The sequence below is a fragment of the Scomber scombrus genome, chromosome 1, assembly GCF_963691925.1.
Source record: "Scomber scombrus chromosome 1, fScoSco1.1, whole genome shotgun sequence".
In the NCBI taxonomy this organism is placed as follows: Eukaryota; Metazoa; Chordata; class Actinopteri; order Scombriformes; family Scombridae; genus Scomber; species Scomber scombrus.
The window spans coordinates 2473877-2499700 of NC_084970.1; the positions used below are offsets into that span (position 1 = coordinate 2473877).

The 25824-nt window shown below is 40.7% G+C and overlaps 1 protein-coding gene across 1 annotated transcript in view; it reads right to left on the reverse strand.

Moving 5' to 3' along the window:
- Positions 1-2786: 2786 nt before the first annotated feature.
- LOC133979243 (mucin-2-like) overlaps positions 2787-25824 on the reverse strand; it is a 41614-nt gene continuing 18576 nt past the window's right edge. The window contains exons 25-52 of the mRNA XM_062417733.1: positions 25632-25788; positions 25282-25410; positions 24526-24673; positions 23916-23959; positions 23568-23771; positions 20832-22886; positions 15900-20657; positions 15426-15797; positions 14592-14816; positions 14133-14374; positions 13545-13716; positions 13062-13312; positions 12695-12878; positions 11329-11554; positions 10563-10735; positions 10400-10469; positions 8153-8262; positions 8012-8043; positions 7758-7926; positions 7217-7312; positions 6725-6765; positions 6493-6596; positions 4554-4716; positions 4363-4461; positions 3854-3982; positions 3715-3762; positions 3428-3540; positions 2787-2988 (exon numbers count right to left, since the gene is read on the reverse strand). Of these exons, the coding sequence (XP_062273717.1) occupies positions 2787-2988; positions 3428-3540; positions 3715-3762; positions 3854-3982; positions 4363-4461; positions 4554-4716; positions 6493-6596; positions 6725-6765; positions 7217-7312; positions 7758-7926; positions 8012-8043; positions 8153-8262; positions 10400-10469; positions 10563-10735; positions 11329-11554; positions 12695-12878; positions 13062-13312; positions 13545-13716; positions 14133-14374; positions 14592-14816; positions 15426-15797; positions 15900-20657; positions 20832-22886; positions 23568-23771; positions 23916-23959; positions 24526-24673; positions 25282-25410; positions 25632-25788 (10716 nt within the window). The remainder of the gene's footprint in view (positions 2989-3427; positions 3541-3714; positions 3763-3853; positions 3983-4362; positions 4462-4553; positions 4717-6492; positions 6597-6724; positions 6766-7216; positions 7313-7757; positions 7927-8011; positions 8044-8152; positions 8263-10399; positions 10470-10562; positions 10736-11328; positions 11555-12694; positions 12879-13061; positions 13313-13544; positions 13717-14132; positions 14375-14591; positions 14817-15425; positions 15798-15899; positions 20658-20831; positions 22887-23567; positions 23772-23915; positions 23960-24525; positions 24674-25281; positions 25411-25631; positions 25789-25824) is intronic.

Below are 25824 nucleotides of genomic sequence, written 5' to 3' on the forward strand. Positions count from 1 at the left end.
TGTCGTCTACAGGCTCACCACAGGGGTGTGTCCTGTCCCAATTATTATTTATTTTATATACAAATGATTGCAGAAGTCACCACAATGACAGGCACCTCTTGAAATTTGCGGACGACACAGTTTTAGTCAGTCTGCTCCAGGATGGAGAGGTTGACCATGGGCCAGTTGCGATGGACTTAGTGGAGTGGTGTGACAGCCATTTCCTCAAGTTAAATGTTCAGAAAACTAAGGACATGGCCATTGATTTTAGGACAATATCAAAACCAGCTTGGCCAACTTTAATCAAGAGTATAGCTGTGGAGATGGTTGGTTCCTATAAGTACTTGGGGACAGTGATCGATAAAAAACTGACACATGACCTCAACACATCAACAATCTGCAAAAAGGGCCTGTAGAGATTATACTTTCTGCGCAGACTAAATTCCTTTAATGTTGACAAGATTTTGATGGTTTTATTTTATAAATCCTTTATTGAGTCCTTTTTAACGTTTTGCTTAATCTCGTTTTATGGAAACTTGTCAGTAAAAAACAAAAATCGTCCGTTCAAAATTGTGAAAGAAGCCAGCAAGATAATTGGAGATCTTTGACAGGCTTGTTTTAAAGAAAGCACGGTCAATCTTGTCCAGCTCTGATCACCCACTTTTGGAGGAATTCATTCCTCTGCCATCTGGACGGAGATTTAGGCTACCTCGAGCACGAACAAATGGGTACAAATTTTCGTTTGTCCCACGTGCTATCAATGCAGTTAACCTGTAAAACCCCTAATCGCATTGCTCGTGTGGCGAGACTTTTCTTCTTATTCCGATTGTGATTGTTCTTATCAAGTTTGGTTGTGCTGTATGCAGAAATTATGTTTGTTATGTCACTGTTTATTTATTTATTGTGGTTGTTGTGTTGGTTGTTTTTTGTGCTGTCACTGCAATCCAAGTTTCCCCTCGAGGGACAATAAAGCTCTGAACTGAACTGAACATGACACATCAGTGTTTTACTTTGTTTCATGTATGAAATCTGAATAATGAACTCTATATGTGTGTTTCTTTATATTCATTGTTTCATTTCACATTCACTGACACAGACCTGTCAACCAATCACTGTGGACATAGTGATTAAGTTCATTGATGATAAGTCAAATTAGATCCTTTGTGAATATGACCCCAGTCTTCCATGAAATGTGCTGTGCATGTTGATAGTCGTCAGAGACTGACTCCTAATGTTTATGCTGGACTGTGCTCGATGTCACAAACAGGCCTACAATGTTTATCAAAAATATTCAACACATCACATTACTCCAACAGCTTCCACTCCATGGGCGTAATTCATATGTCAAAGTGTAGACCGTTTTGGCCTTTCATCCAATGTTACTTCCATTAAAATAAGAGTCACGCTTTTATAATAAATTGCCCAAAAACACAGAAAGTACTAACAGTCCTACTGACCCCAATGTTATCTGAGCTCTGACTGTCCTTGTCAAAAACAGAGATGATGGTGATACATATTTTATCTCCAGTGAAGTCTAGTTGCTCACACTGACTTTTTCAATGTGACTTTTAGTTTTTGAGTTATAAGAGGTTGTTCAGTGACTAATTTTGGCTTAGGGACACTGAATATGAATGTGGGTGCTTATCTTGTTGTGCACTGTCACTGTAGCAACCTGTGACTCAGTCTCTGGGCAGAAACTGACTCACATGTCTGTGTGACTGTCATTTCCAATATTCAAATTAAAAGCCCATGATGGTAATTTTATCATAACAGGAAAGTCATTATGAGCTAGGCTTTTCGAAAAAGTCCCTGTATTTAAACAAGGAACTCAGAAAAAGTTGGGTTTTTTCCCCAAAAAGTCCCATAGATTAACTTTATCATAACAGGAAGCTCAGAATGTTACTTTTTTCCCAAAATAAAAGTGCCCAATGCTCACTGTATGTTAACAGGAAATGAGCAACATAGTTTTTCAGAATACATTTCCACTCCACTTATTCATACTCAATTTAAACCTTAAAATGTTTCATCTTTCATACATGTTTTACTCAACTTTTAACTCCCATTCATGCTTTAAAAAAAAAAATCAATACAACTGTTTTAGATGTGCTAATGACCCGACCATTTCCCACTTTTCCAAATAATTCATACTCCTTCGGCCACCTTCTTAATCAAAATTAAAGCCTGCAATCACAATTAGCATCAGCCTTTCAACAGCAAGTATTCACACTGCTGTTTATAGGTTAAAATATGTATAATACTCACTTATGATTCCAAAACTATTGCTGTTTGAATAATTTTAATCAGTGTTATATGTCTTTGTCTAGGTCTTAAACTTATTTTCCTTTTTGTTGTGGTTTTGTGACTTCATTATGATTGCTTCTGCCATTTCCAATGTTAGCTAGAACTCAATCTGTGCCCTCCAAAATGTCACACTGTAATCAATATATTTGTGAAACAAATTGAGTCTTTAGTTTTTTTTTGTTTTCTGCTCTGTTCCTGTGCTAATGTTGCAGATGATAAAATGTTGCTCTTTCTGGTGGTCTGTGTTAATGTTCATCACTCTAGCTGGGATCAATAAAAATGTTGATGCAAATGTTCATATTGCAGAAGTATAATTTTAATAATTATCATCAAAGAAATTCTAAACTAAGAAAGTTTACATCACAGTAGTATGTTGTGACAGGAAAAAGAGAAAACGAACTATAAATAAAACCTTACATGAATAAGTAAAGATAGGGTGAAGTTTTGCATAGTGTCTGTAAGATTTCAGTCAGGTGATAATTAACTGTAAAGCATTAAGTAAGTAATCAGCGTCTCCGGCGGCGCTGTGGTTTGGCTGTGGTCCCCTCCACACACACTGTTTTACTGCAGCTGCACGTTTCCACGACAGTGTAGGTGTGCTGGACTTTGGAGTTGTCGGCACAGGTCAGCTCCACTTGCTTCTGACTGGTGGAGGCCTCTTGGCAACACTCACACTGGTGCATCATCTTATTAGCCGCTGCAGAATATCTGCACACACAGACAACAGCTCTTATGACAATGTAGCCTCTGGGGGCAACGTCCATATATATTTACAGAACATAAACAATGGATTAGAAAAATAATTTGAATAATTGCTGATGGCTTATTAATAACAACAAACCTGACTTATGAACATTTCTAACTGCAGACATCATGACATATGGTAAGAGTTATCAAGTCTGCAGTTGTAATTTATTTAGAAATAGATATTGGTCCACATGCCCTGCAGCTGTTTTCCAGAAAAAGCGGTCAAACAATCCATAGGAGGGGTTCGTTAAATAATTAAAAAGACAAAACAAGTTTGATGCTGGAGGAAGATTTTCCACAACCTGTCACCCAAAAGTTTTTATGAATAGCTTACAAATTCCACCTGAGAGAACTGAAATTACAGTGGATTGCTGATGAAGTTGATGCTAAATAAACTCACATAGATGAGCTTCCACAGTGTCCAGCACAGGATGTCATGTTGACTGGCTGCACGCTCTTACAGCCGTTCACCTCGATGACTGTCTCCTTACTCTGGACCTCACAGACACTGCGCTGTTTGCCTGGAACAAACAGCAAGGGTTAAGGCTCTATTTAATGCTATATGATACACAGGTTTATCACCCAAAGTCATGTTTCCATTTTTAAAATGTTTCCTTTTCATAATTTAATTTTATTAATTGTGTGTGTGTGTGTGCGTGCACGTGTGTGTGTGTATTGTGACTCCACTAACTTACAGGTTTTGCAGCATCCATTGGCATCAGTTGTCTCGGTGCCCTGGAGGAGGAAGACATGCAATATTGTGTTTTAAACATGAACGGCATGTGTTAGGGGCAGGGAGAGGGGTATGAGTTTCTGGCCAACTCACCGGTTCACAGTCCAAAGGATTAAAGTGAGGACAGGTGGTCTCGGTCTCCTTAGTAACAAGCTGTCCATTGATCTTCTCACATGTATATTTCACACACTTGTTGTTGGGGGGTACAAAAGTGTCATTCACCTGTATCAACAGGAAAAACAAAATCTAAATCAACAGGGAGAAAAATTATTTAACTTTTTTTGGCTCAAATACAAGTACAGCTTGCCCCAAATGCCACTACATTTCTCGAATTCCACCAAGGTGTTTAACAAGAACATCAAATGTGATAAAGATGATATTTTTTACTTCGTTTCTTTTCATCAAATGTTTTACAACACTAGAAGGAAGTCTTATTTTAGCTTTGAATTAAAGGTATTTTTGTTTGTTTTACTTTCATTAATAAATATATACATTGTTTAAGTGGTAAAAAGTATTCTTTTGCTATAGCCAGCATCCCATTTCTTACTGTATATTGTTGGCTATCAAAACTGAGGAAACACTCAGGCAGCTTACTCACTGACCTCAATGATTTGCGTTGTGTTGTCAGGTGTGGTGAAAATACAGCTCTTCTGAACACACTTCCCACAGCACTTGCCAGGTACAGTCTGATATTCATAACCCTTGGGACAGAGGGACAGAGAGACAGTGAGGGAGCTAGCTCCTTCGAATATGAAATGTGTGTGTGTTAAATGTTTGTTTGATGTAAGCTTACTTCAGAGCAGTCTGTTTTGCAGACAACGGGTTTGCAGTTAATGATGTTCAGCTTGGTGATGGGATCCATTTTGGGGCCACAATAACACTCCTGACAGGGGCCAGGCTTGAAAGGTTGCATTGTTGTTCCAGATGTTTGTCCCGATCCTGATGGTGATGCTGTTGTTCCAGATGTTTGTCCTGATCCTGATGGTGATGCTGTTGTTCCAGATGATTGTCTCGATCCCGATGGTGATGCTGTAGTTTTAGATGATTGTCCGGATCCTGATGGTGATGCTGTTGTTCCAGATGATTGTCTCGATCCTGATGGTGATGCTGTTGTACTAGATGTTTGTCCCGATCCTGATGGTAATGCTGTTGTTCCAGATGATTGTCCCGATCCTGATGGTGATGCTGTTGTACTAGATGTTTGTCCCGATCCTGATGGTGATGCTGTTGTTCCAGATGTTTGTCCCGATCCTGATGGTGATGCTGTTGTTCCAGATGATTGTCTCGATCCTGATGGTGATACTGTTGTTCCAGATGTTTGTCCCGATCCTGATGGTGATGCTGTTGTTCCAGATGATTGTTTCGATCCTGATGGTGATGCTGTTGTACTAGATGTTTGTCCGGATCCTGATGGTGATGCTGTTGTTCCAGATGATTGTCCAGATCCTGATGGTGATGCTGTTGTTCCAGATGATTGTTTCGATCCTGATGGTGATGCTGTTGTACTAGATGTTTGTCCCGATCCTGATGGTGATGCTGTTGTTCCAGATGATTGTCCAGATCCTGATGGTGATGCTGTTGTTCCAGATGATTGTCCCGATCCTGATGGTGATGCTGTTGTTCTAGATGTTTGTCCTGATCCTGATGGTGATGCTGTTGTTCCAGATGATTGTCCCGATCCTGATGGTGATGCTGTTGTTCTAGATGTTTGTCCTGATCCTGATGGTGATGCTGTTGTACTAGATGTTTGTCCCGATCCTGATGGTGATGCTGTTGTTCCAGATGATTGTCTCGATCCGGATGGTGATGCTGTTGTTCCAGATGTTTGTCCCGATCCTGATGGTGATGCTGTTGTTCCAGATGTTTGTCCAGATCCTGATGGTGATGCTGTTGTTCCAGATGATTGTTTCGATCCTGATGGTGATGCTGTTGTACTAGATGTTTGTCCGGATCCTGATGGGGATGCTGTTGTTCCAGATGATTGTCCAGATCCTGATGGTGATGCTGTTGTTCCAGATGATTGTTTCGATCCTGATGGTGATGCTGTTGTACTAGATGTTTGTCCCGATCCTGATGGTGATGCTGTTGTTCCAGATGATTGTCTCGATCCTGATGGTGATGCTGTTGTACTAGATGTTTGTCCCGATCCTGATGGTGATGCTGTTGTTCCAGATGATTGTCCTGATCCTGATGGTGATGCTGTTGTACTAGATGTTTGTCCCGATCCTGATGGTGATGCTGTTGTTCCAGATGATTGTCTCGATCCTGATGGTGATGCTGTTGTTCCAGATGTTTGTCCCGATCCTGATGGTGATGCTGTTGTTCCAGATGATTGTCCAGATCCTGATGGTGATGCTGTTGTTCCAGATGATTGTCCCGATCCTGATGGTGATGATGTGGTTCTAGATGTTTGTCCTGATCCTGATGGTGATGCTGTTGTTCCAGATGATTGTCCCGATCCTGATGGTGATGCTGTTGTTCTAGATGTTTGTCCTGATCCTGATGGTGATGCTGTTGTACTAGATGTTTGTCCGGATCCTGATGGTGATGCTGTTGTTCCAGATGATTGTCCAGATCCTGATGGTGATGCTGTTGTTCCAGATGATTGTTTCGATCCTGGTGGTGATGCTGTTGTACTAGATGTTTGTCCCGATCCTGATGGTGATGCTGTTGTTCCAGATGATTGTCTCGATCCTGATGGTGATGCTGTTGTTCCAGATGTTTGTCCCGATCCTGATGGTGATGCTGTTGTTCCATATGGTTGCCTTGTTACTGGTGGTGCTTCTGTTGGTGGTTCTGATGTTGTTTGTGGTGTGGTGGGTATTTTTTCACCAGGCTAGAGAATACACATTGATCAAACATCAATCCAGGATTTTAAGGAAACTTTCACAAATTTACTTCAGATCATTTTGTTATTTGTTGCCTTTAAGCTCTGGTCTGTTTTATGCTCTGTGTCGCACTTACTTTGTATTCAGTCATGTCATGGATACATACACCTTTAGGTTCTGTAGGGACATAAAATATACATGAATTAGGTCAGCAGAGTGGTAATGTAGATGTGTGAAGAGTAAAGCAGTGTTTTACCCAAAACACGTTTTTTTAAAGCCCTTCATGTGAGGATTAGTTATTTCAGATCTAACTGTCTGACTATAAACTGTAAACAAGTATTCAAACTAAATTGCTGGACTGAAGCCTGATGGGTACTTGAATCAATAATTCCATCAAATACTATCCTTACTTTAAATAGAAGATGCATCAAAAATCAGCTGTACGTGCTACTGACACATGTTGATGTAAATGCTTTCCTTTCCTGTCTAAGGCTGCTTTTCTTTACAACAGATTAAATTAGATAGATGTTACCCTGTGGTAAATTTAATTTCATTCTTTTCATTATTCCTCATGAAAAATGACTTTTTGTATTTCATTTCTTGATAGATATCATATGCTGACACATACCACACTTGTAGGATTGGCAGCAGGTGTCGTTAGTGACAGTGAGATAGAATCCCAATTTGCAAGTGGGAGGAGTGGGACACAGGTTGGTGTTGCATTCTGTTGGGTAAAAAAGAATGGAATTATTACCGTGAATGTTGAGATTTGCCTCAGTTTGCCTTGAATTACTTGCTAGTATGGAGGTAACAATAAGTTACAGAACTATACTTCCTAATCTTCAAAGCCTTGACAAAGTATTACATTAAAGTTACATCTGCTTGAATTTAGGATACAATGATTGTTGTGAGGCAGGACAATTACATGTGTCCATTGAATATTGATTAAAAAGTTTGCTCTATATTAGCAAGGTAACTGAGGAAAAAGCAAAGGATGTTCATCATGATGGGAGGGCATATCTAAAGTATGCCTCTGCAAATTGATTTTTCTTGACCTACAAAATGAAATAAAATAGAATGTATTCTTCAATCTAAAATGTTGTCTCCAAATATGTGCTCCTATCACAAAGTGACAGAATCACATTTGATTCCGTGAAACTGTAACTGACCACATGACTGCGTTGTGCAGCAGCCGTCTGTTTTGTTGACCAGCTGCTGGCCAGGCTCGCTGCAGTTGGGACTCTGTACTGATGGGCACTCAACAGGCTGGCACTGGACACTCATTGAGTCCTTGTCACACACACAGTTGCTGCAGTCACTTGTCCATGTTTCACCAGGCTGTTTAAGAAAAAGGAACCAGTTCAGGCATACAGCTCATGCTTAGCTAATGTAGATGAATATATGTGTTAAGCAGAGTTCTCACCTGTTTGGGTTGTCCATTAGGTCCAACACAATCTGAAATTCAAAAAGAAACAAGCATTTCTAGATTTGTAGGTGTGACAAATATTGTGAAAAATATTCTATGTCCAAGTCAAACCAAGTTTACTATTTGATCCCTACTTACCACAGGATTTAACACATGTTTCATAGACTGTGTTGAATAAGGTGGTGCCTTCAGGACAGAAGCAACCCTCCTCAGTGTAGTTAGTTGATAAATCGAACTTCTTGTTGTATCTGTCGTCAGAAATGGAATTACTTGTTATTATAGAGATGTGAAGACTTGGAGATGTTTTGAGGTATGGTCAAATAACAAGGAACTCAGAGTGGAGACTAAGAATGAAAAATGTTGAATCACTTATCATAAGACATCTTTATGACAGTTAACAATACACAGTAAAATGTGCAAAAGTGCCTATTAATTGCAACCATGACTCTAGGATCTATTTTTCTGAAACCAGCAAATTTTTTTCAAATTTTCTTTCTTTTTCTTTCTTGCATCCGTGCATTTATTGCATTCTTGCTCCTCTGAATATCTAACAAGACTCAATTGTGTCTTTAAAAAACAATGAACATAACTATGTCTACATGCAACATATCATCCATTATTTATCCAATACAAAGATATAAACAGTCCTCATATCTTTCAATAAACAAATATAAAATTGGATTTGAACATGTTAGTAATTAGAAAAGCACACAAAGGTCAATTACCATTAAATCCTAGTGTCTCACCTGAATATTTAAATACTGTAATTAAAGAATGTAGCCACACTGGGCTAGCTTGCATGAAGCAAGTAGGAGTAAGTTTGGAGAGATGTGAGTGATCCTTCCATAAAAGGTGGTCTGAACAGGCAGAAAGTGAACATAATCCCCTGAAAATATGAATATGTTTCTGCCTGCACATATCAGTGCCATTTTTTATATATTTATGTTTTATTTATTTCTCCTGACCATTGTGCCCCAGAAGTATCCAACACCTCAAGCTTTTGCCTGAACTGTCCAACAGCAGCTCTGACTTTATATTTGATTACAGGTCAGGTCTTGAGACTTAAGACTCATCCTGAAGATTCAAGGACAGCCAAATCAATGTATTGTTAAATGTTTAATCTTAGTTGATAGCTTTCCAGTTTGATGTTTGGAAGAACACAGAACATTATCAACCATTAGATCCTAACCAGTCCTGTGTATCAATATATAACTAATAAATGAAATTAAAGCTGCAATCAGCGATGAACGGGCCCTTGCTCCTCCCATGCATGTCGGGCTGTGGCGCAGTCGGAGGGCGCACAGGTAGACGTCTTCTTACCCAGGCTTTTATTTGACGTTGTATGATGTGTTGAAATATCACTGCCTGTGTCCACTATGTGGCGCCAGAGATCACCCACCAATTATATGTCATGTAGTATGTGATGTTGAGAACACATCCTGTAAATTTCATATAAATCGGATAATGTTTGTCATATGAGGCTGACTTCCTGTGTCCAGTAGGTGGCGCTAGAGATCACCCACCAATTATATGTCATGTTGTAGTGTATGATGTGGAGAACACATCCTGTAAATTTCATATAAATCGGATAATGTTTGTCATATGAGGCTGACTTCCTGTGTCCAGTAGGTGGCGCTGTGTATATGACACAGTATTGATGCATAAACGAGTACAGGGCGGGACCCTCTACATGCGTGATTAATTGTAGATCGGACAATGTCTGTAGGAGTTATAAGGATTTCCTGCTCTTTGGCGAAGGATCGAATGGCGAAGGAAATTGTCGGCACCGCCACGCCCAAACCGAATCCCTAATCAGAACGTTTTTGATAACTTTTCGTCTCCAATGTCTCAAGATGATTCTATGCAAATTTGAAGTTGGTCGGAGTAAATCCCTAGGACTAGGGACTCAAATATGATGGCAAAATCGGCAGCAAAATCAATAATTTGATTCAAAATGGCCGACTTCCTGTTGGTGTTAGGGCATGGCACCCTGAGACTTTTGTGTGCGTCTTGACATGATGTACATGTGTACCTAGTTTCGTTTGTCTACGTCAATCTGAGTCGGGGGGCGCGATTTTGAAAATGTCCTATTGAGCCATTTCGCGTCGGCCATTTCCACGATCCTTAAAATATCAAATTTTTCGCCGGATTGGACACGATTGCAAGTTTTGGTGAGTTTTGGGGCACGTTTAGGCTGTCAAAAAGGCGTTTGTTTTTCATATTAATAATAATATTGACAGATACAATGGTGCCTCACACTGGTCAGTGCTCAGGCCCTAACTATCACTATCATCATCAGTGTGTAAATTTACACCCCTTTTTTATTTACTGTTAAGTGAAAGAGGAGCATCTTCAACCACACTGTAGAACTGACATATACTTTACCTTTCATTGCACGTACGCTCTACAGCAGGACCACAGGCCATGTACACTTTTCCACTTGGACACTTGTGTTCTGTAAAATGGAGATTTGTTTATATGATTCAGAAATGTAAGCAACTGTATTATTGTAGGCCTATAATACAGACTGCAATACTATATATCTCACCGCACTGCCCATTGGTGTCATTCCTCCAGTCAATACAGACTCCTGCATTAGAGCACTCAGAAGCATAGGCCTCTAGGCTGGAACAGCTATCATTGCCACCATTGCAAATGTCATTCACACAGGATTGCACAAATTGTCCTGGGGCTATGACTGAGTGGCACGGAGCAAATACGCTGGAGGGGAAACACAAGCCATAACAGTGTATCAGGAAAAGTGATCAGAAGAAGGTCATGCTTAGTAGTGGTGTTGTATTAGACGGCATTACAATGTACAGGTTGTTTTTCTGCTGGTCACAGAGTGTAAATAGCAAAGAGATTATCAATACACCCATATTCAGTTCTTTTGTTGAACAGTCTCTGTAGGCAGTAATGTTGATTCAAACTGGGGTGTCTCTCTAAAGCTTGAGACAACAGCAGTATATAAACCATATCACAACAGGTGCACACATTGTTTCGGATGTAACATAGAAAAGACCCTGTGGGAGACACATCTTATGAGTTGACATGCTGCTCTTCATTAGGGTTATGGAGGGCCAAAAGAGTGACTATTCATCATTCAGATCTAAAACTGCACATTTACACTGTAAAATGTGGCAGAACATTTGAGAATGCCTTTAAAACTGCCTTGAGAATCATGAAAAAACGGTTTGCTATTTCAATTCACAAATTCACAAGTACTTTGAAAAGTGTGGAACTGTGTAGCAATAAATCCGCCTTAGAGACTAAAAGGTTTTTGTTTTTTTTAAATATGATGTTGTTCCCCCCACCTGCTCGTTAGGAGATCACAAATGGCAGGTTTACAAACAGACTGGGTTGTTGACTGTGGTGGTGTTGAGGTGGTCTGGGGTGTCATTGTAGTAGTTATCGTAGGTGGGGTTGTGGGGGTGACACAGGGTATATCTGGCACACGCCACTGGCCTGCAGATTCTGTGCAGTTCTCCACCTGGCCGTTTGGAGAACGACAGTCATTGTTCTGGGAGTTGTCACAGGTTCCTGGAAAAGGAGAGGCAGCATGATGAGGCCAGAGCATAGTTTCTTATGTGCAATGATACACTGATGACTTGGATTTAAAATGTATCATTGTCTTCTATGAGCATGCCCTCACCTGTGGTACATATAAGATTCATATCAGTTATCAATTAATCAATCAATTAATCTTTATTTATATAGCACCAAATGACAACAAAAGTAATCTCAATGCACTTTTCACATAGAGCAGGTCTAGGCTGTACTCTTTAATTTAGAGAGACCCAACATTCCCACATGAGCAGCCTTTTAATCACAGCAGTGTACAGACACCGTCAGTACTCTGCTCACACATTGCTGCAAGTCTTTTGCCACACCACTGAAATTATGCTGTCGCTTGCTCCTCTGGGAGAAAGGGAGGAAGGAAGTTAATATTGATGTAATATGCAACTGTGCTGTTGTGCTGATCTCCATGGCAGGGTCATGTAGCTAAGAGCCACTAGTCACCCTCTGCCCTTGAGTGTGGACACACATAACTCTTTTCTTAACGGTAGCAACACAAAGCCTGCCTGACTGAAGTATAACACCAACAGCCATGACACAAATCTGCCTGCTAATCCCACAATTAGTATTTTCTACATCCCACATTCAATGGGCCTAATAACACAAATCCAGAAGCGAGACTTTCTTTGGTGTATGTGCCAGTCCATCAATTTATAGGACTGAATGGGTGCCATTATTTGGTCAAGTATCCAGCTCTTACAATACATCCATGATTCTGTCATTATGTTTTTGTTTTCCCATGGTGCAATACACACCCTACACATACATTCATACACAGTATATAGACCCAGTTAACTTTACATATGGTGTGCTTTCTTTTCTTTTATCCCTTAAGTACATTTAGTTAAGATCATATATTGTATTGTATCTTATACGGTTGTTGACTTTTTTAAATAAGTGCTTTTGAATGTACATGCTGTTTACTTAATGTTGCATGACAGTAAATACTACCAATCACTACTAGTTATAGTTCATTAGTAATCAGTTCCAAAATCATTTATTCCTATAACTTGATAAAAAATAAGTGATAAATGAATAAATAACCTTCTGAATGTCAAAGTTAATCTTAATGCCCTACATTAAAATAATGTTATAATAACTTACCACACTGTCCCTCAGTGTTCCCACCAAAGAGAGAATTGGGAATGTCAATGCTGAATGTGGAGCCCCTATAGGACACTTGTGTCTTGATCTCCGGTATAATCAATAATACTATCATATCTGTGCCAATGATGCGCAGGACAGAATTGCTGTAAGCTGGATAGATGCGTTTCTGATTCACATAAACCTGCAGGATAAGGAGAAAAAAGATATGAGAGAAGACTGAACCACATCAGCACTTCTAACCCTAAGTGCATCATGCATCAGACTGCTATTACTGACAGACTACTATTAAATTTGTAAACTCAAAATAAAGTGAGACGCTGACACTAAAACAGCAAATGTATTGACATTTTGAATAGGTGCTTACCACATTAGCTTCTGTTCCTGAAGTCTTCAACCGCCGAGTCAGTACTACCTCATAGGACTGGTATGTAACAGTGAGAGCCTGGGGACAGAATGTGATTTCTGAAGGATCACAGTCATGTTTATTTAATGTAATAGTCAGGTTATATTTGGTTATAATCTCTTTGACAAGGTAGTAAGAGCAGTCTTTGTTGAAACGGTATGATTTTCCATCAAATGTATTGTAGTTGGATCCACCCCAGACACTGCACACACCTGCAGGATAAAAGGAACGATGTGTGGTAAATAAAGGTAAGAGCTGGAACAGGCAGAAAGTGTCATTATTACCCCCATCAAGAAGGCTGTAATTGTTAGCAGTTATCTACAAAAAAAAACATCTCAGTCATGGTATTGCTGTCAAGAGTGAAAACACACTGCCACAATACTGTCTGTTGCATGCAAAAGACTTCAGTAGTAAAGCTAACTGTATTGAAACTTTTCAACTTACATTCACATTCATAGTGGGGGCAGCATCCATTATCATCATAGCCCTTCACAACTTTACGTCCATTGGCACAAATGGGTTGCTGTACTGTGGGACAGGGCTTAGGTGTCTTTGTGACCTTGCCATTGGTGCAAATAGCTGTGGTGCAGTTGTTAACTGTCCAGGACTCTCCATTCTGGATGGGGATAAGGAAACAGCAGGTCATACAGGAAAATGGGTATGTAAAACTGTATTGTTGTATTTACAGATACACCAGCCACAGGCCAGTTTTCAGCTAATCTGTAGGTGACCAGCTGATCAGTCTGATATAAATATATTTAAATTTTTGCCACACCTAGCTGCATTAGAGTTCACATAGCGCATAACTCAAGAAAAGTTACAAACACCTTTGTGTATGCTGTCTCTTATAAAGAAAGAAAGATTGTCTTTCCTATTCATTTCTTATAAAGAAAGAAACTCAGAAGTGACAGCAGGACAGACAAATACTGGAAATTGTAACCATCCAGAAAAATTGCAATTGGTACATCTCTAATAGTGTATTTAAAATAATTTTTTGAGATGCAGAGAGTCTTTATTTGATCTATATTGCACCTTTCTTGGTGGATACTCATCATTGCAGTCCAGGGTAGTTGTTAATGGAGTGGAAGTAGGAATACTTGTGGTCGTAGAAAAGGTTGATTTTGTAGTAGTGATGATCACTGTAGAATGTACAGTTGTGCTAGGTATCGGTGTTGTGGGACACGGAGTGGACTGTTTCTCAACTTTACAAGATGCACTGCAATGTGCAATGAAACACCACCCTAAGCCATCAGTGACATTGTACACCAAGTCCCCTGTGAAAATCAGTGGAGTAAAAATGTTAGAATTCAACATCAAAGGCTAACATAAACAATTTTTAATAATAAAAGAACCTTAAAAATGAAGACTGGAGTAATTTACTTCATATAGCCAAGACTGAACTAATGTTAGCAGACTTAGGTCTAGACAGGTTCATTACTTTGATTTCAATACTTTCATTCCTAGAAAACAGGGCCACAGAGCAGGACTTACCTGGACGATAGGAAGTTCCATTGACAATACAGGCACATAATGTGGTAGTTGTACTGAGCAGGGGTGTTGTGGTTGAACCAGTATTATAAACAGTTGTAAAGCCAGGAAGTGTCTGTGTTACTGGGCCAATTGATGTTGTGCCTATCAATTTTGTGCTAGTAGTTGCAGATGAAGTGGTGTTTAAAATGGAAGGTTTTGTTATTGGAATTGTTGTTTTGGGCCCTCCTGTGAAAACACCCTCAGTAGTTGTTGCCAGTGTTTTTATGGTTGTGGTAAATATAGAGGGTTTGGATGTAACCACTGTTGTTTCTTGACTCTTGGTTGTTTCCCCTGGGAATGAAGTTGTATTTTCAACAACACCAGTGGTGGCGGTTGTGACTGGGCCAGTGGTGACTATTTTTGGTGGTTTAGTTGTCTCAACCTGTATTGTTGTTTCCTCTGATATGGTTGTTTCTCCAGGTTTGGTGGTAGTTCCCTTCGTCGTAATTGATGGTCCTTTTGTAGTGGTGGTAAAAATAGAGGGCTTGGATGTAACCACTGTTGTTTCTTGACTTCTGGTTGTTTCCCCTGGGAATGAAGTTGTAGTTTCAACAACACCGGTGGTGGCGGTTGTGACTGGGCCAGTGGTGACTATTTTAGGTGGTTTTGTTGTCTCAACTGTTATTGTTGTTTCCTCTGATATGGTTGTTTCTCTAGGTTTGGTGGTAGTTCCTTTTGTTGTTATTGATGGTCTTTTTGTAGTGGTGGTGACAATAGAGGGTTTGGTTGTAACCACTGTTAATTCTTCACCCTCTGTTGTTTCCCCTGGGAATGAAGTAGTAGTTTCAACAACACCAGTGGTGGCAGTTGTGACTGGGCCAGTGGTGACTATTTTAGGTGGTTTTGTTGTCTCAACCTGTATTGTTGTTTCCTCTGATATGGTTGTTTCTCCAGGTTTGGTGGTAGTTCCTTTCGTAGTTATTGATGGTCCTTTTGTAGTGGTGGTAACAATAGAGGGTTTGGATGTAACCACTGTTGTTTCTTGACTCTTGGTTGTTTCCCCTGGGAATGAAGTTGTAGTTTCAACAACACCAGTAGTGGCGGTCGTGACTGGGCCAGTGGTGACTATTTTAGGTGGTTTTGTTGTCTCAACCTGTATTGTTGTTTCCTCTGATATGGTTGTTTCTCCAGGTTTGGTGGTAGTTCCCTTCGTCGTTATTGATGGTCCTTTTGTAATGGTGGTAACTATAGAGGGCTTGGATGTAACCACTGTTGTTTCTTGACTTCTGGTTGTTTCCCCTGGGAATGAAGTTGTAGTTTCAACAACACCAGTGGTGGCGGTTGTGACTGGGCCAGTGGTGACTATTTTAGGTGGTTTTGTTGTCTCAACCTGTATTGTTGTTTCCTCTGATATGGTTGTTTCTCCAGGTTTGGTGGTAGTTCCCTTCGTCGTAATTGATGGTCCTTTTGTAGCGGTGGTAACAATAGAGGGTTTGGATGTAACCACTGTTGTTTCTTGACTCTTGGTTGTTTCCCCAGGGAATGAAGTTGTAGTTTCAACAACACCGGTGGTGGCAGTTGTGACTGGGCCAGTGGTGACTATTTTAGGTGGTTTTGTTGTCTCAACCTGTATTGTTGTTTCCTCTGATATGGTTGTTTCTCCAGGTTTGGTGGTAGTTCCCTTTGTTGTTATTGATGGTCCTTTTGTAGTGGTGGTAACAATAGAGGGTTTGGATGTAACCACTGTTGTTTCTTGACTCTTGGTTGTTTCCCCTGGGAATGAAGTTGTAGTTTCAACAACACCAGTGGTGGCGGTTGTGACTGGGCCAGTGGTGACTATTTTAGGTGGTTTTGTTGTCTCAACCTGTATTGTTGTTTCCTCTGATATGGTTGTTTCTCCAGGTTTGGTGGTAGTTCCCTTCGTCGTTATTGATGGTCCTTTTGTAATGGTGGTAACAATAGAGGGCTTGGATGTAACCACTGTTGTTTCTTGACTTCTGGTTGTTTCCCCTGGGAATGAAGTTGTAGTTTCAACAACACCAGTGGTGGCGGTCGTGACTGGGCCAGTGGTGACTATTTTAGGTGGTTTAGTTGTCTCAACCTGTATTGTTGTTTCCTCTGATATGGTTGTTTCTCCAGGTTTGGTGGTAGTTCCCTTCGTCGTTATTGATGGTCCTTTTGTAGTGGTGGTAACTATAGAGGGCTTGGATGTAACCACTGTTGTTTCTTGACTTCTGGTTGTTTCCCCTGGGAATGAAGTTGTAGTTTCAACAACACCAGTGGTGGCGGTTGTGACTGGGCCAGTGGTGACTATTTTAGGTGGTTTTGTTGTCTCAACCTGTATTGTTGTTTCCTCTGATATGGTTGTTTCTCCAGGTTTGGTGGTAGTTCCCTTCGTCGTAATTGATGGTCCTTTTGTAGCGGTGGTAACAATAGAGGGCTTGGATGTAACCACTGTTGTTTCTTGACTCTTGGTTGTTTCCCCTGGGAATGAAGTTGTAGTTTCAACAACACCAGTGGTGGCGGTTGTGACTGGGCCAGTGGTGACTATTTTAGGTGGTTTTGTTGTCTCAACCTGTATTGTTGTTTCCTCTGATATGGTTGTTTCTCCAGGTTTGGTGGTAGTTCCCTTTGTTGTTATTGATGGTCCTTTTGTAGTGGTGGTAACAATAGAGGGTTTGGATGTAACCACTGTTGTTTCTTGACTCTTGGTTGTTTCCCATGGGAATGAAGTTGTAGTTTCAACAACACCAGTGGTGGCGGTTGTGACTGGGCCAGTGGTGACTATTTTAGGTGGTTTTGTTGTCTCAACCTGTATTGTTGTTTCCTCTGATATGGTTGTTTCTCCAGGTTTGGTGGTAGTTCCCTTCGTCGTTATTGATGGTCCTTTTGTAATGGTGGTAACAATAGAGGGCTTGGATGTAACCACTGTTGTTTCTTGACTTCTGGTTGTTTCCCCTGGGAATGAAGTTGTAGTTTCAACAACACCAGTGGTGGCGGTCGTGACTGGGCCAGTGGTGACTATTTTAGGTGGTTTAGTTGTCTCAACCTGTATTGTTGTTTCCTCTGATATGGTTGTTTCTCCAGGTTTGGTGGTAGTTCCCTTCGTCGTTATTGATGGTCCTTTTGTAGTGGTGGTAACTATAGAGGGCTTGGATGTAACCACTGTTGTTTCTTGACTTCTGGTTGTTTCCCCTGGGAATGAAGTTGTAGTTTCAACAACACCAGTGGTGGCGGTTGTGACTGGGCCAGTGGTGACTATTTTAGGTGGTTTTGTTGTCTCAACCTGTATTGTTGTTTCCTCTGATATGGTTGTTTCTCCAGGTTTGGTGGTAGTTCCCTTCGTCGTAATTGATGGTCCTTTTGTAGCGGTGGTAACAATAGAGGGCTTGGATGTAACCACTGTTGTTTCTTGACTCTTGGTTGTTTCCCCTGGGAATGAAGTTGTAGTTTCAACAACACCAGTGGTGGCGGTTGTGACTGGGCCAGTGGTGACTATTTTAGGTGGTTTTGTTGTCTCAACCTGTATTGTTGTTTCCTCTGATATGGTTGTTTCTCCAGGTTTGGTGGTAGTTCCCTTCGTCGTAATTGATGATCCTTTTGTAGCGGTGGTAACAATAGAGGGCTTGGATGTAACCACTGTTGTTTCTTGACTCTTGGTTGTTTCCCCTGGGAATGAAGTTGTAGTTTCAACAACACCAGTGGTGGCGGTTGTGACTGGGCCAGTGGTGACTATTTTAGGTGGTTTTGTTGTCTCAACCTGTATTGTTGTTTCCTCTGATATGGTTGTTTCTCCAGGTTTGGTGGTAGTTCCCTTTGTTGTTATTGATGGTCCTTTTGTAGTGGTGGTAACAATAGAGGGTTTGGATGTAACCACTGTTGTTTCTTGACTCTTGGTTGTTTCCCCAGGGAATGAAGTTGTAGTTTCAACAACACCAGTGGTGGCAGTTGTGACTGGGCCAGTGGTGACTATTTTAGGTGGTTTAGTTGTCTCAACCTGTATTGTTGTTTCCTCTGATATGGTTGTCTCTCCAGGTTTTGTGGTAGTTCCTTTTGTAGTTATTGATGGTCCTTTTGTAGTGGTGGTAACAATAGAGGGTTTGGATGTAACCACTGTTGTTTCTTGACTCTTGGTTGTTTCCCCTGGGAATGAAGTTGTAGTTTCAACAACACCAGTAGTGGCGGTCGTGACTGGGCCAGTGGTGACTATTTTAGGTGGTTTTGTTGTCTCAACCTGTATTGTTGTTTCCTCTGATATGGTTGTTTCTCCAGGTTTGGTGGTAGTTCCCTTCGTCGTTATTGATGGTCCTTTTGTAATGGTGGTAACAATAGAGGGCTTGGATGTAACCACTGTTGTTTCTTGACTTCTGGTTGTTTCCCCTGGGAATGAAGTTGTAGTTTCAACAACACCAGTGGTGGCGGTCGTGACTGGGCCAGTGGTGACTATTTTAGGTGGTTTAGTTGTCTCAACCTGTATTGTTGTTTCCTCTGATATGGTTGTTTCTCCAGGTTTGGTGGTAGTTCCCTTCGTCGTTATTGATGGTCCTTTTGTAGTGGTGGTAACTATAGAGGGCTTGGATGTAACCACTGTTGTTTCTTGACTTCTGGTTGTTTCCCCTGGGAATGAAGTTGTAGTTTCAACAACACCAGTGGTGGCGGTTGTGACTGGGCCAGTGGTGACTATTTTAGGTGGTTTTGTTGTCTCAACCTGTATTGTTGTTTCCTCTGATATGGTTGTTTCTCCAGGTTTGGTGGTAGTTCCTTTCGTCGTTATTGATGGTATTTTTGTAGCGGTGGTAAGAATAGAGGGTTTAGATGTAACCACTGTTGTTTCTTGACTCTTGGTTGTTTCCCCAGGGAATGAAGTTGTAGTTTCAACAACACCGGTGGTGGCGGTTGTGACTGGGCCAGTGGTGACTATTTTAGGTGGTTTAGTTGTCTCAACCTGTATTGTTGTTTCCTCTGATATGGTTGTTTCTCCAGGTTTGGTGGTAGTTCCTTTCGTCGTTATTGATGGTATTTTTGTAGCGGTGGTAAGAATAGAGGGTTTGGATGTAACCAATGGTGTTTCTTGACTCTTGGTTGTTTCCCCTGGGAATGAAGTTGTAGTTTCAACAACACCAGTGGTGGCGGTCGTGACTGGGCCAGTGGTGATTATTTGAGGTGGTTTAGTTGTCTCAACCTGTATTGTTGTTTCCTCTGATATGGTTGTTTCTCCAGGTTTGGTGGTAGTTCCCTTCGTCGTTATTGATGGTCCTTTTGTAGTGGTGGTAACAATAGAGGGCTTGGATGTAACCACTGTTGTTTCTTGACTTCGGGTTGTTTCCCCTGGGAATGAAGTTGTAGTTTCAACAACACCGGTGGTGGCGGTTGTGACTGGGCCAGTGGTGACTATTTTAGGTGGTTTTGTTGTCTCAACCTGTATTGTTGTTTCCTCTGATATGGTTGTTTCTCCAGGTTGGGTGGTAGTTCCCTTTGTTGTTATTGATGGTCCTTTTGTAGTTGTGGTAACAATAGAGGGTTTGGATGTAACCACTGTTGTTTCTTGACTCTTGGTTGTTTCCCCAGGGAATGAAGTTGTAGTTTCAACAACACCGGTGGTGGCAGTTGTGACTGGGCCAGTGGTGACTATTTTAGGTGGTTTTGTTGTCTCAACCTGTATTGTTGTTTCTTCTGATATGGTTGTTTCTCCAGGTTTGGTGGTAGTTCCTTTCGTCGTTATTGATGGTCCTTTTGTAGCGGTGGTAACAATAGAGGGTTTGGATGTAACCAATGTTGTTTTTTGATTCTTGGTTGTTTCTCCTGGGAATGAAGTTGTAGTTTCAACAACACCAGTGGTGGCGGTCGTGACTGGGCCAGTGGTGACTATTTTAGGTGGTTTAGTTGTCTCAACCTGTATTGTTGTTTCCTCTGATATGGTTGTTTCTCCAGGTTTGGTGGTAGTTCCCTTCGTCGTAATTGATGGTCCTTTTGTAGTGGTGGTAACAATAGAGGGCTTGGATGTAACCACTGTTGTTTCTTGACTTCTGGTTGTTTCCCCTGGGAATGAAGTTGTAGTTTCAACAACACCGGTGGTGGCGGTTGTGACTGGGCCAGTGGTGACTATTTTAGGAGGTTTTGTTGTCTCAACCTGTATTGTTGTTTCCTCTGATATGGTTGTTTCTCCAGGTTTGGTGGTAGTTCCCTTCGTTGTAATTGATGGTCCTTTTGTAGTGGTGGTAACAATAGAGGGCTTGGATGTAACCACTGTTGTTTCTTGACTTCTTGTTGTTTCCCCTGGGAATGAAGTTGTACTTTCAACAACACCGGTGGTGGCGGTTGTGACTGGGCCAGTGGTGACTATTTTAGGTGGTTTAGTTGTCTCAACCTGTATTGTTGTTTCCTCTGATATGGTTGTTTCTCCAGGTTTGGTGGTAGTTCCCTTCGTCGTAATTGATGGTCCTTTTGTAGTGGTGGTAACAATAGAGGGCTTGGATGTAACCACTGTTGTTTCTTGACTTCTGGTTGTTTCCCCTGGGAATGAAGTTGAAGTTTCAACAACACCGGTGGTGGCGGTTGTGACTGGGCCAGTGGTGACTATTTTAGGAGGTTTTGTTGTCTCAACCTGTATTGTTGTTTCCTCTGATATGGTTGTTTCTCCAGGTTTGGTGGTAGTTCCCTTCGTTGTAATTGATGGTCCTTTTGTAGTGGTGGTAACAATAGAGGGCTTGGATGTAACCACTGTTGTTTCTTGACTTCTTGTTGTTTCCCCTGGGAATGAAGTTGTACTTTCAACAACACCGGTGGTGGCGGTTGTGACTGGGCCAGTGGTGACTATTTTAGGAGGTTTTGTTGTTTCAACCTGTATTGTTGTTTCCTCTGATATGGTTGTTTCTCCAGGTTTGGTGGTAGTTCCCTTCGTCGTTATTGATGGTCCTTTTGTAGTGGTGGTAACAATAGAGGGTTTGGATGTAACCACTGTTGTTTCTTGACTTCTGGTTGTTTCCCCTGGGAATGAAGTTGTAGTTTCAACAACACCGGTGGTGGCGGTTGTGACTGGGCCAGTGGTGACTATTTTAGGTGGTTTTGTTGTCTCAACCTGTATTGTTGTTTCCTCTGATATGGTTGTTTCTCCAGGTTTGGTGGTAGTTCCCTTCGTCGTTATTGATGGTCCTTTTGTAGTGGTGGTAACAATAGAGGGTTTGGATGTAACCACTGTTGTTTCTTGACTCTTGGTTGTTTCCCCTGGGAATGAAGTTGTAGTTTCAACAACACCGGTGGTGGCGGTTGTGACTGGGCCAGTGGTGACTATTTTAGGTGGTTTTGTTGTCTCAACCTGTATTGTTGTTTCCTCTGATATGGTTGTTTCTCCAGGTTTGGTGGTAGTTCCCTTCGTTGTAATTGATGGTCCTTTTGTAGTGGTGGTAACAATAGAGGGTTTGGATGTAACCACTGTTGTTTCTTGACTCTTGGTTGTTTCCCCTGGGAATGAAGTTGTAGTTTCAACAACACCGGTGGTGGCGGTTGTGACTGGGCCAGTGGTGACTATTTTAGGTGGTTTTGTTGTCTCAACCTTTATTGTTGTTTCCTCTGATATGGTTGTTTCTCCAGGTTTGGTGGTAGTTCCCTTCGTCGTTATTGATGGTCCTTTTGTAATGGTGGTAACAATAGAGGGCTTGGATGTAACCACTGTTGTTTCTTGACTCTTGGTTGTTTCCCCTGGGAATGAAGTTGTAGTTTCAACAACACCGGTGGTGGCGGTTGTGACTGGGCCAGTGGTGACTATTTTAGGGGGTTTTGTTGTTTCAACCTGTATTGTTGTTTCCTCTGATATGGTTGTTTCTCCAGGTTTGGTGGTAGTTCCTTTCGTCGTTATTGATGGTCTTTTTGTACCGGTGGTAACAATAGAGGGTTTGGATGTAACCAATGTTGTTTCTTGATTCTTTGTTGTTCTCCCTGGGAATGAAGTTGTAGTTTCAAAAACACCAGTGGTGGCGGTCGTGACTGGGCCAGTGGTGACTATTTTAGGTGGTTTAGTTGTCTCAACCTGTATTGTTGTTTCCTCTGATATGGTTGTTTCTCCAGGTTTGGTGGTGGTTCCTTTTGTTGTTATTGATGGCCCCTTTGTAGTGGTTGTAACAATAGAGGGTTTGGATGTAACCACTGTTGTTTCTTGACTCTTGGTTGTTTCCCCTGGGAATGAAGTTGTAGTTTCAACAACACCAGTGGTGGCGGTCGTGACTGGGCCAGTGGTGACTATTTTAGGTGGTTTAGTTGTCTCAACCTGTATTGTTGTTTCCTCTGATATGGTTGTTTCTCCAGGTTTGGTGGTAGTTCCTTTCGTCGTTATTGATGGTCCTTTTGTAGTGGTGGTAACAATAGAGGGTTTGGTTGTAACCACTGTTAATTCTTCACCCTCCGTTGTTTCCCCTGGGAATGAAGTTGTAGTTTCAACAACACCAGTGGTGGCGGTCATGACTGGGCCAGTGGTGACTATTTGAGGTGGTTTTGTTGTCTCAACCTGTATTGTTGTTTCTTCTGATATGGTTGTTTCTCCAGGTTTGGTGGTAGTGCCTTTTGTCGTTATTGATGGTCTTCTAGTAGTGGTGGTAACAATAGAGGGTTTGGATGTAACCACTGTTGTTTCTTGACTCTTGGTTGTTTCCCCTGGGAATGAAGTTGTAGTTTCAACAACACCAGTGGTGGCAGTTGTGACTAGGCCAGTGGTGACTATTTTAGGTGGTTTTGTTGTCTCAACCTGTATTGTTGTTTCCTCTGATATGGTTGTTTCTCCAGGTATGGTTGTGATTTCCTCTGTGGTTACACCTGTAATAAAAGTTCCACAAAATCACTTTGCGAATGATTTTAAAACTTTTATGCTACCAATAATTTCAGATGAATTTCCTTTTCATTAAAAGTTTTTTTACTATAACTGTTTTATGTAAAATACGGATGTTGTATTTTCAGTTTTTTTATCGAATATCATGCAGCGCCCAAAAAGCTTCTTTTTTTTTTTACCTGGCGTTGTTTTTATAGCCGTGCTGAATCTAAAGGGAGTTGTTGTCGGGACAGCAGTGGTAGTGGTTAAGCATGGGAAGATGTTTCTGATTATGGTGCCATTTGGCCCACACACAGCTGTGATGCAGTGTCCTAATCCATCCGTTGTGTTGTAGATGGTAGCCCCATATTTGTAGATTTTTCCATTAATGAAGCATGTACAAACTAAAGAGACAAAGTATTTAATTGTTTTAACTGTCATACATACATACATACATACATAAATATATGTATACACACATGCATTTGTAAGTATATGTACAGAATGTAATGTACATTGTCTTAATATCAGTGAACCTATGTACTCACAGTTCACATCGTAGTTGCACCTTATTCCAGAGACTGTGCAGGAGCTTTGACATAGAAGAACATTTAGTGGTTATCCCCATGTGCTTTATATTTAAAACTTGAACATTTTCTTCAAATGCACAATATGAGATCTGGAAATATTTACCAAAGACCTGCTTTTTAGTGAAGTTACATATTACCTCAACATTGCCTTCTTATTTTCTCAATATTTAGCATAAACAAGCAGTCACGCTTTTGGTCTTCAAAGCTGTATTTATTAGTATCAATGTTGAGGCATTCACACTTTCATTCTTCAAATCAATGTGAGAGCTCCAGACCTTCATCTTTTCTGATCTTCAAATCCTGCTTGATATACGTTTTTTTTATTGCTACTTTTTAACTACTTCTGAATATATTTCAGTCACAGAAACCCTTTATCAACATTTTCAGCTCTTTCAGAACATTTTGTTGTTTTGTATCATATTCCAGTTATTTATATAATTTATCATAATTAGAAATATTATTTTAAATATTTTTAAATATAAAAAATATAATGCAAAGTGTATGGGACAAATGTTTAAATATCTCAAAAACGGAGGAGGAAAAGAGGAATCTTTTGTATAACACATACCAAGTGGTACATTCGTCTGACGGAACCTTATCTCCAATGCTGTAATGGGTGCCTTTGTCATCATAGCAGCCACATTGGCCCCAGGTGACACACTTCATTGTGTCTTCATCAAAGAATGGCTGGGTTGGAGGACACTGTGGATAGCAGCCTGCAACAGAATTATAACATGTTCATGTACCTCCATTTTACTTTAGTATAACAGCCTCCCCATCAATAAAATATAGACCTGCAGTATTTTAGAGGAAGAGTACACATTCTTTGGATTCTAAAACTGTATTTTGTTCAAGGCGCAGAGTGTAACTGTACTCCACAGGCTATCTGTATGCAGACTGTTAGAGTTAGACAGAGATTTTCTGGTCTTATATCTCAGAGAAGTTTTGCTTTAAGTATAATCTCTCTCTGTTTATCCTGCCAACACACTAAGTGTTGACACAGAATAGAAAATCACAGAAAAAGAAGGAGGGAGAGACAGACTTACAAAGAAAAGAGAGCCCATGAAAGAAAAGCAGGGTGAGCATATAAGCTAAACTAATCACAAAACGCTTGGCCTGTATTTCATTGTTTGTTACTAAATATTAAATAAATAAATATAAAGATAGATCGGATATAACAGCATTACTGAGTATGATGGCTTTGACACATGACACGTCAATCAGTCACTTTTCTTAAGTTCTACTCAAAGCTTTGATGTGGTTGTAAAACACAGATTCCTCTAGTTAAGAGTAATGAGACACCAAAAAGATCAGTCTACTGTACCTTCCAGGGCATTGATGAGGTTGGAACAGTTTCCTGATGGATTCCTACATGTCTTCATGCAGTCAGCTCCACAAGGTTTGTAGTGCCACTCACAGCCATCAGGGGAGTTATAGTAGTCACAGAAAATAGCTGCAAAAGAAAGAGACAAAAAGAATGTCCAAGATTTTAAATACCCATGATTTTGCTTAATATGACAAATTAATTTGACAAATTAATTTAAATTTAAATTATTTGGCTAAAGAAACCATTTCTGATATTGATTTAGCACCAGAGTTGCCCAACATCCTTAAATTTCCTCCTAGGTACTCTGTACAATCAGGTTTTCATCATGTTATTGGAGTCAAACTTACGGCACAGCTTGGGAGTTCTCCATTTCACACATGCTCCAACTTCATTACAAGCTTTGGCGTAGGCAGCCACAGCAGTGCAGAGACACTCACAGTCCCCACCGGTGTCACAAGCACAAGAGTCTCTCACACAAGAATCGAAGAATGGCCCTGGGTCAACCTTGAACAGACAATAACATACTGTAATTGAAAGTTA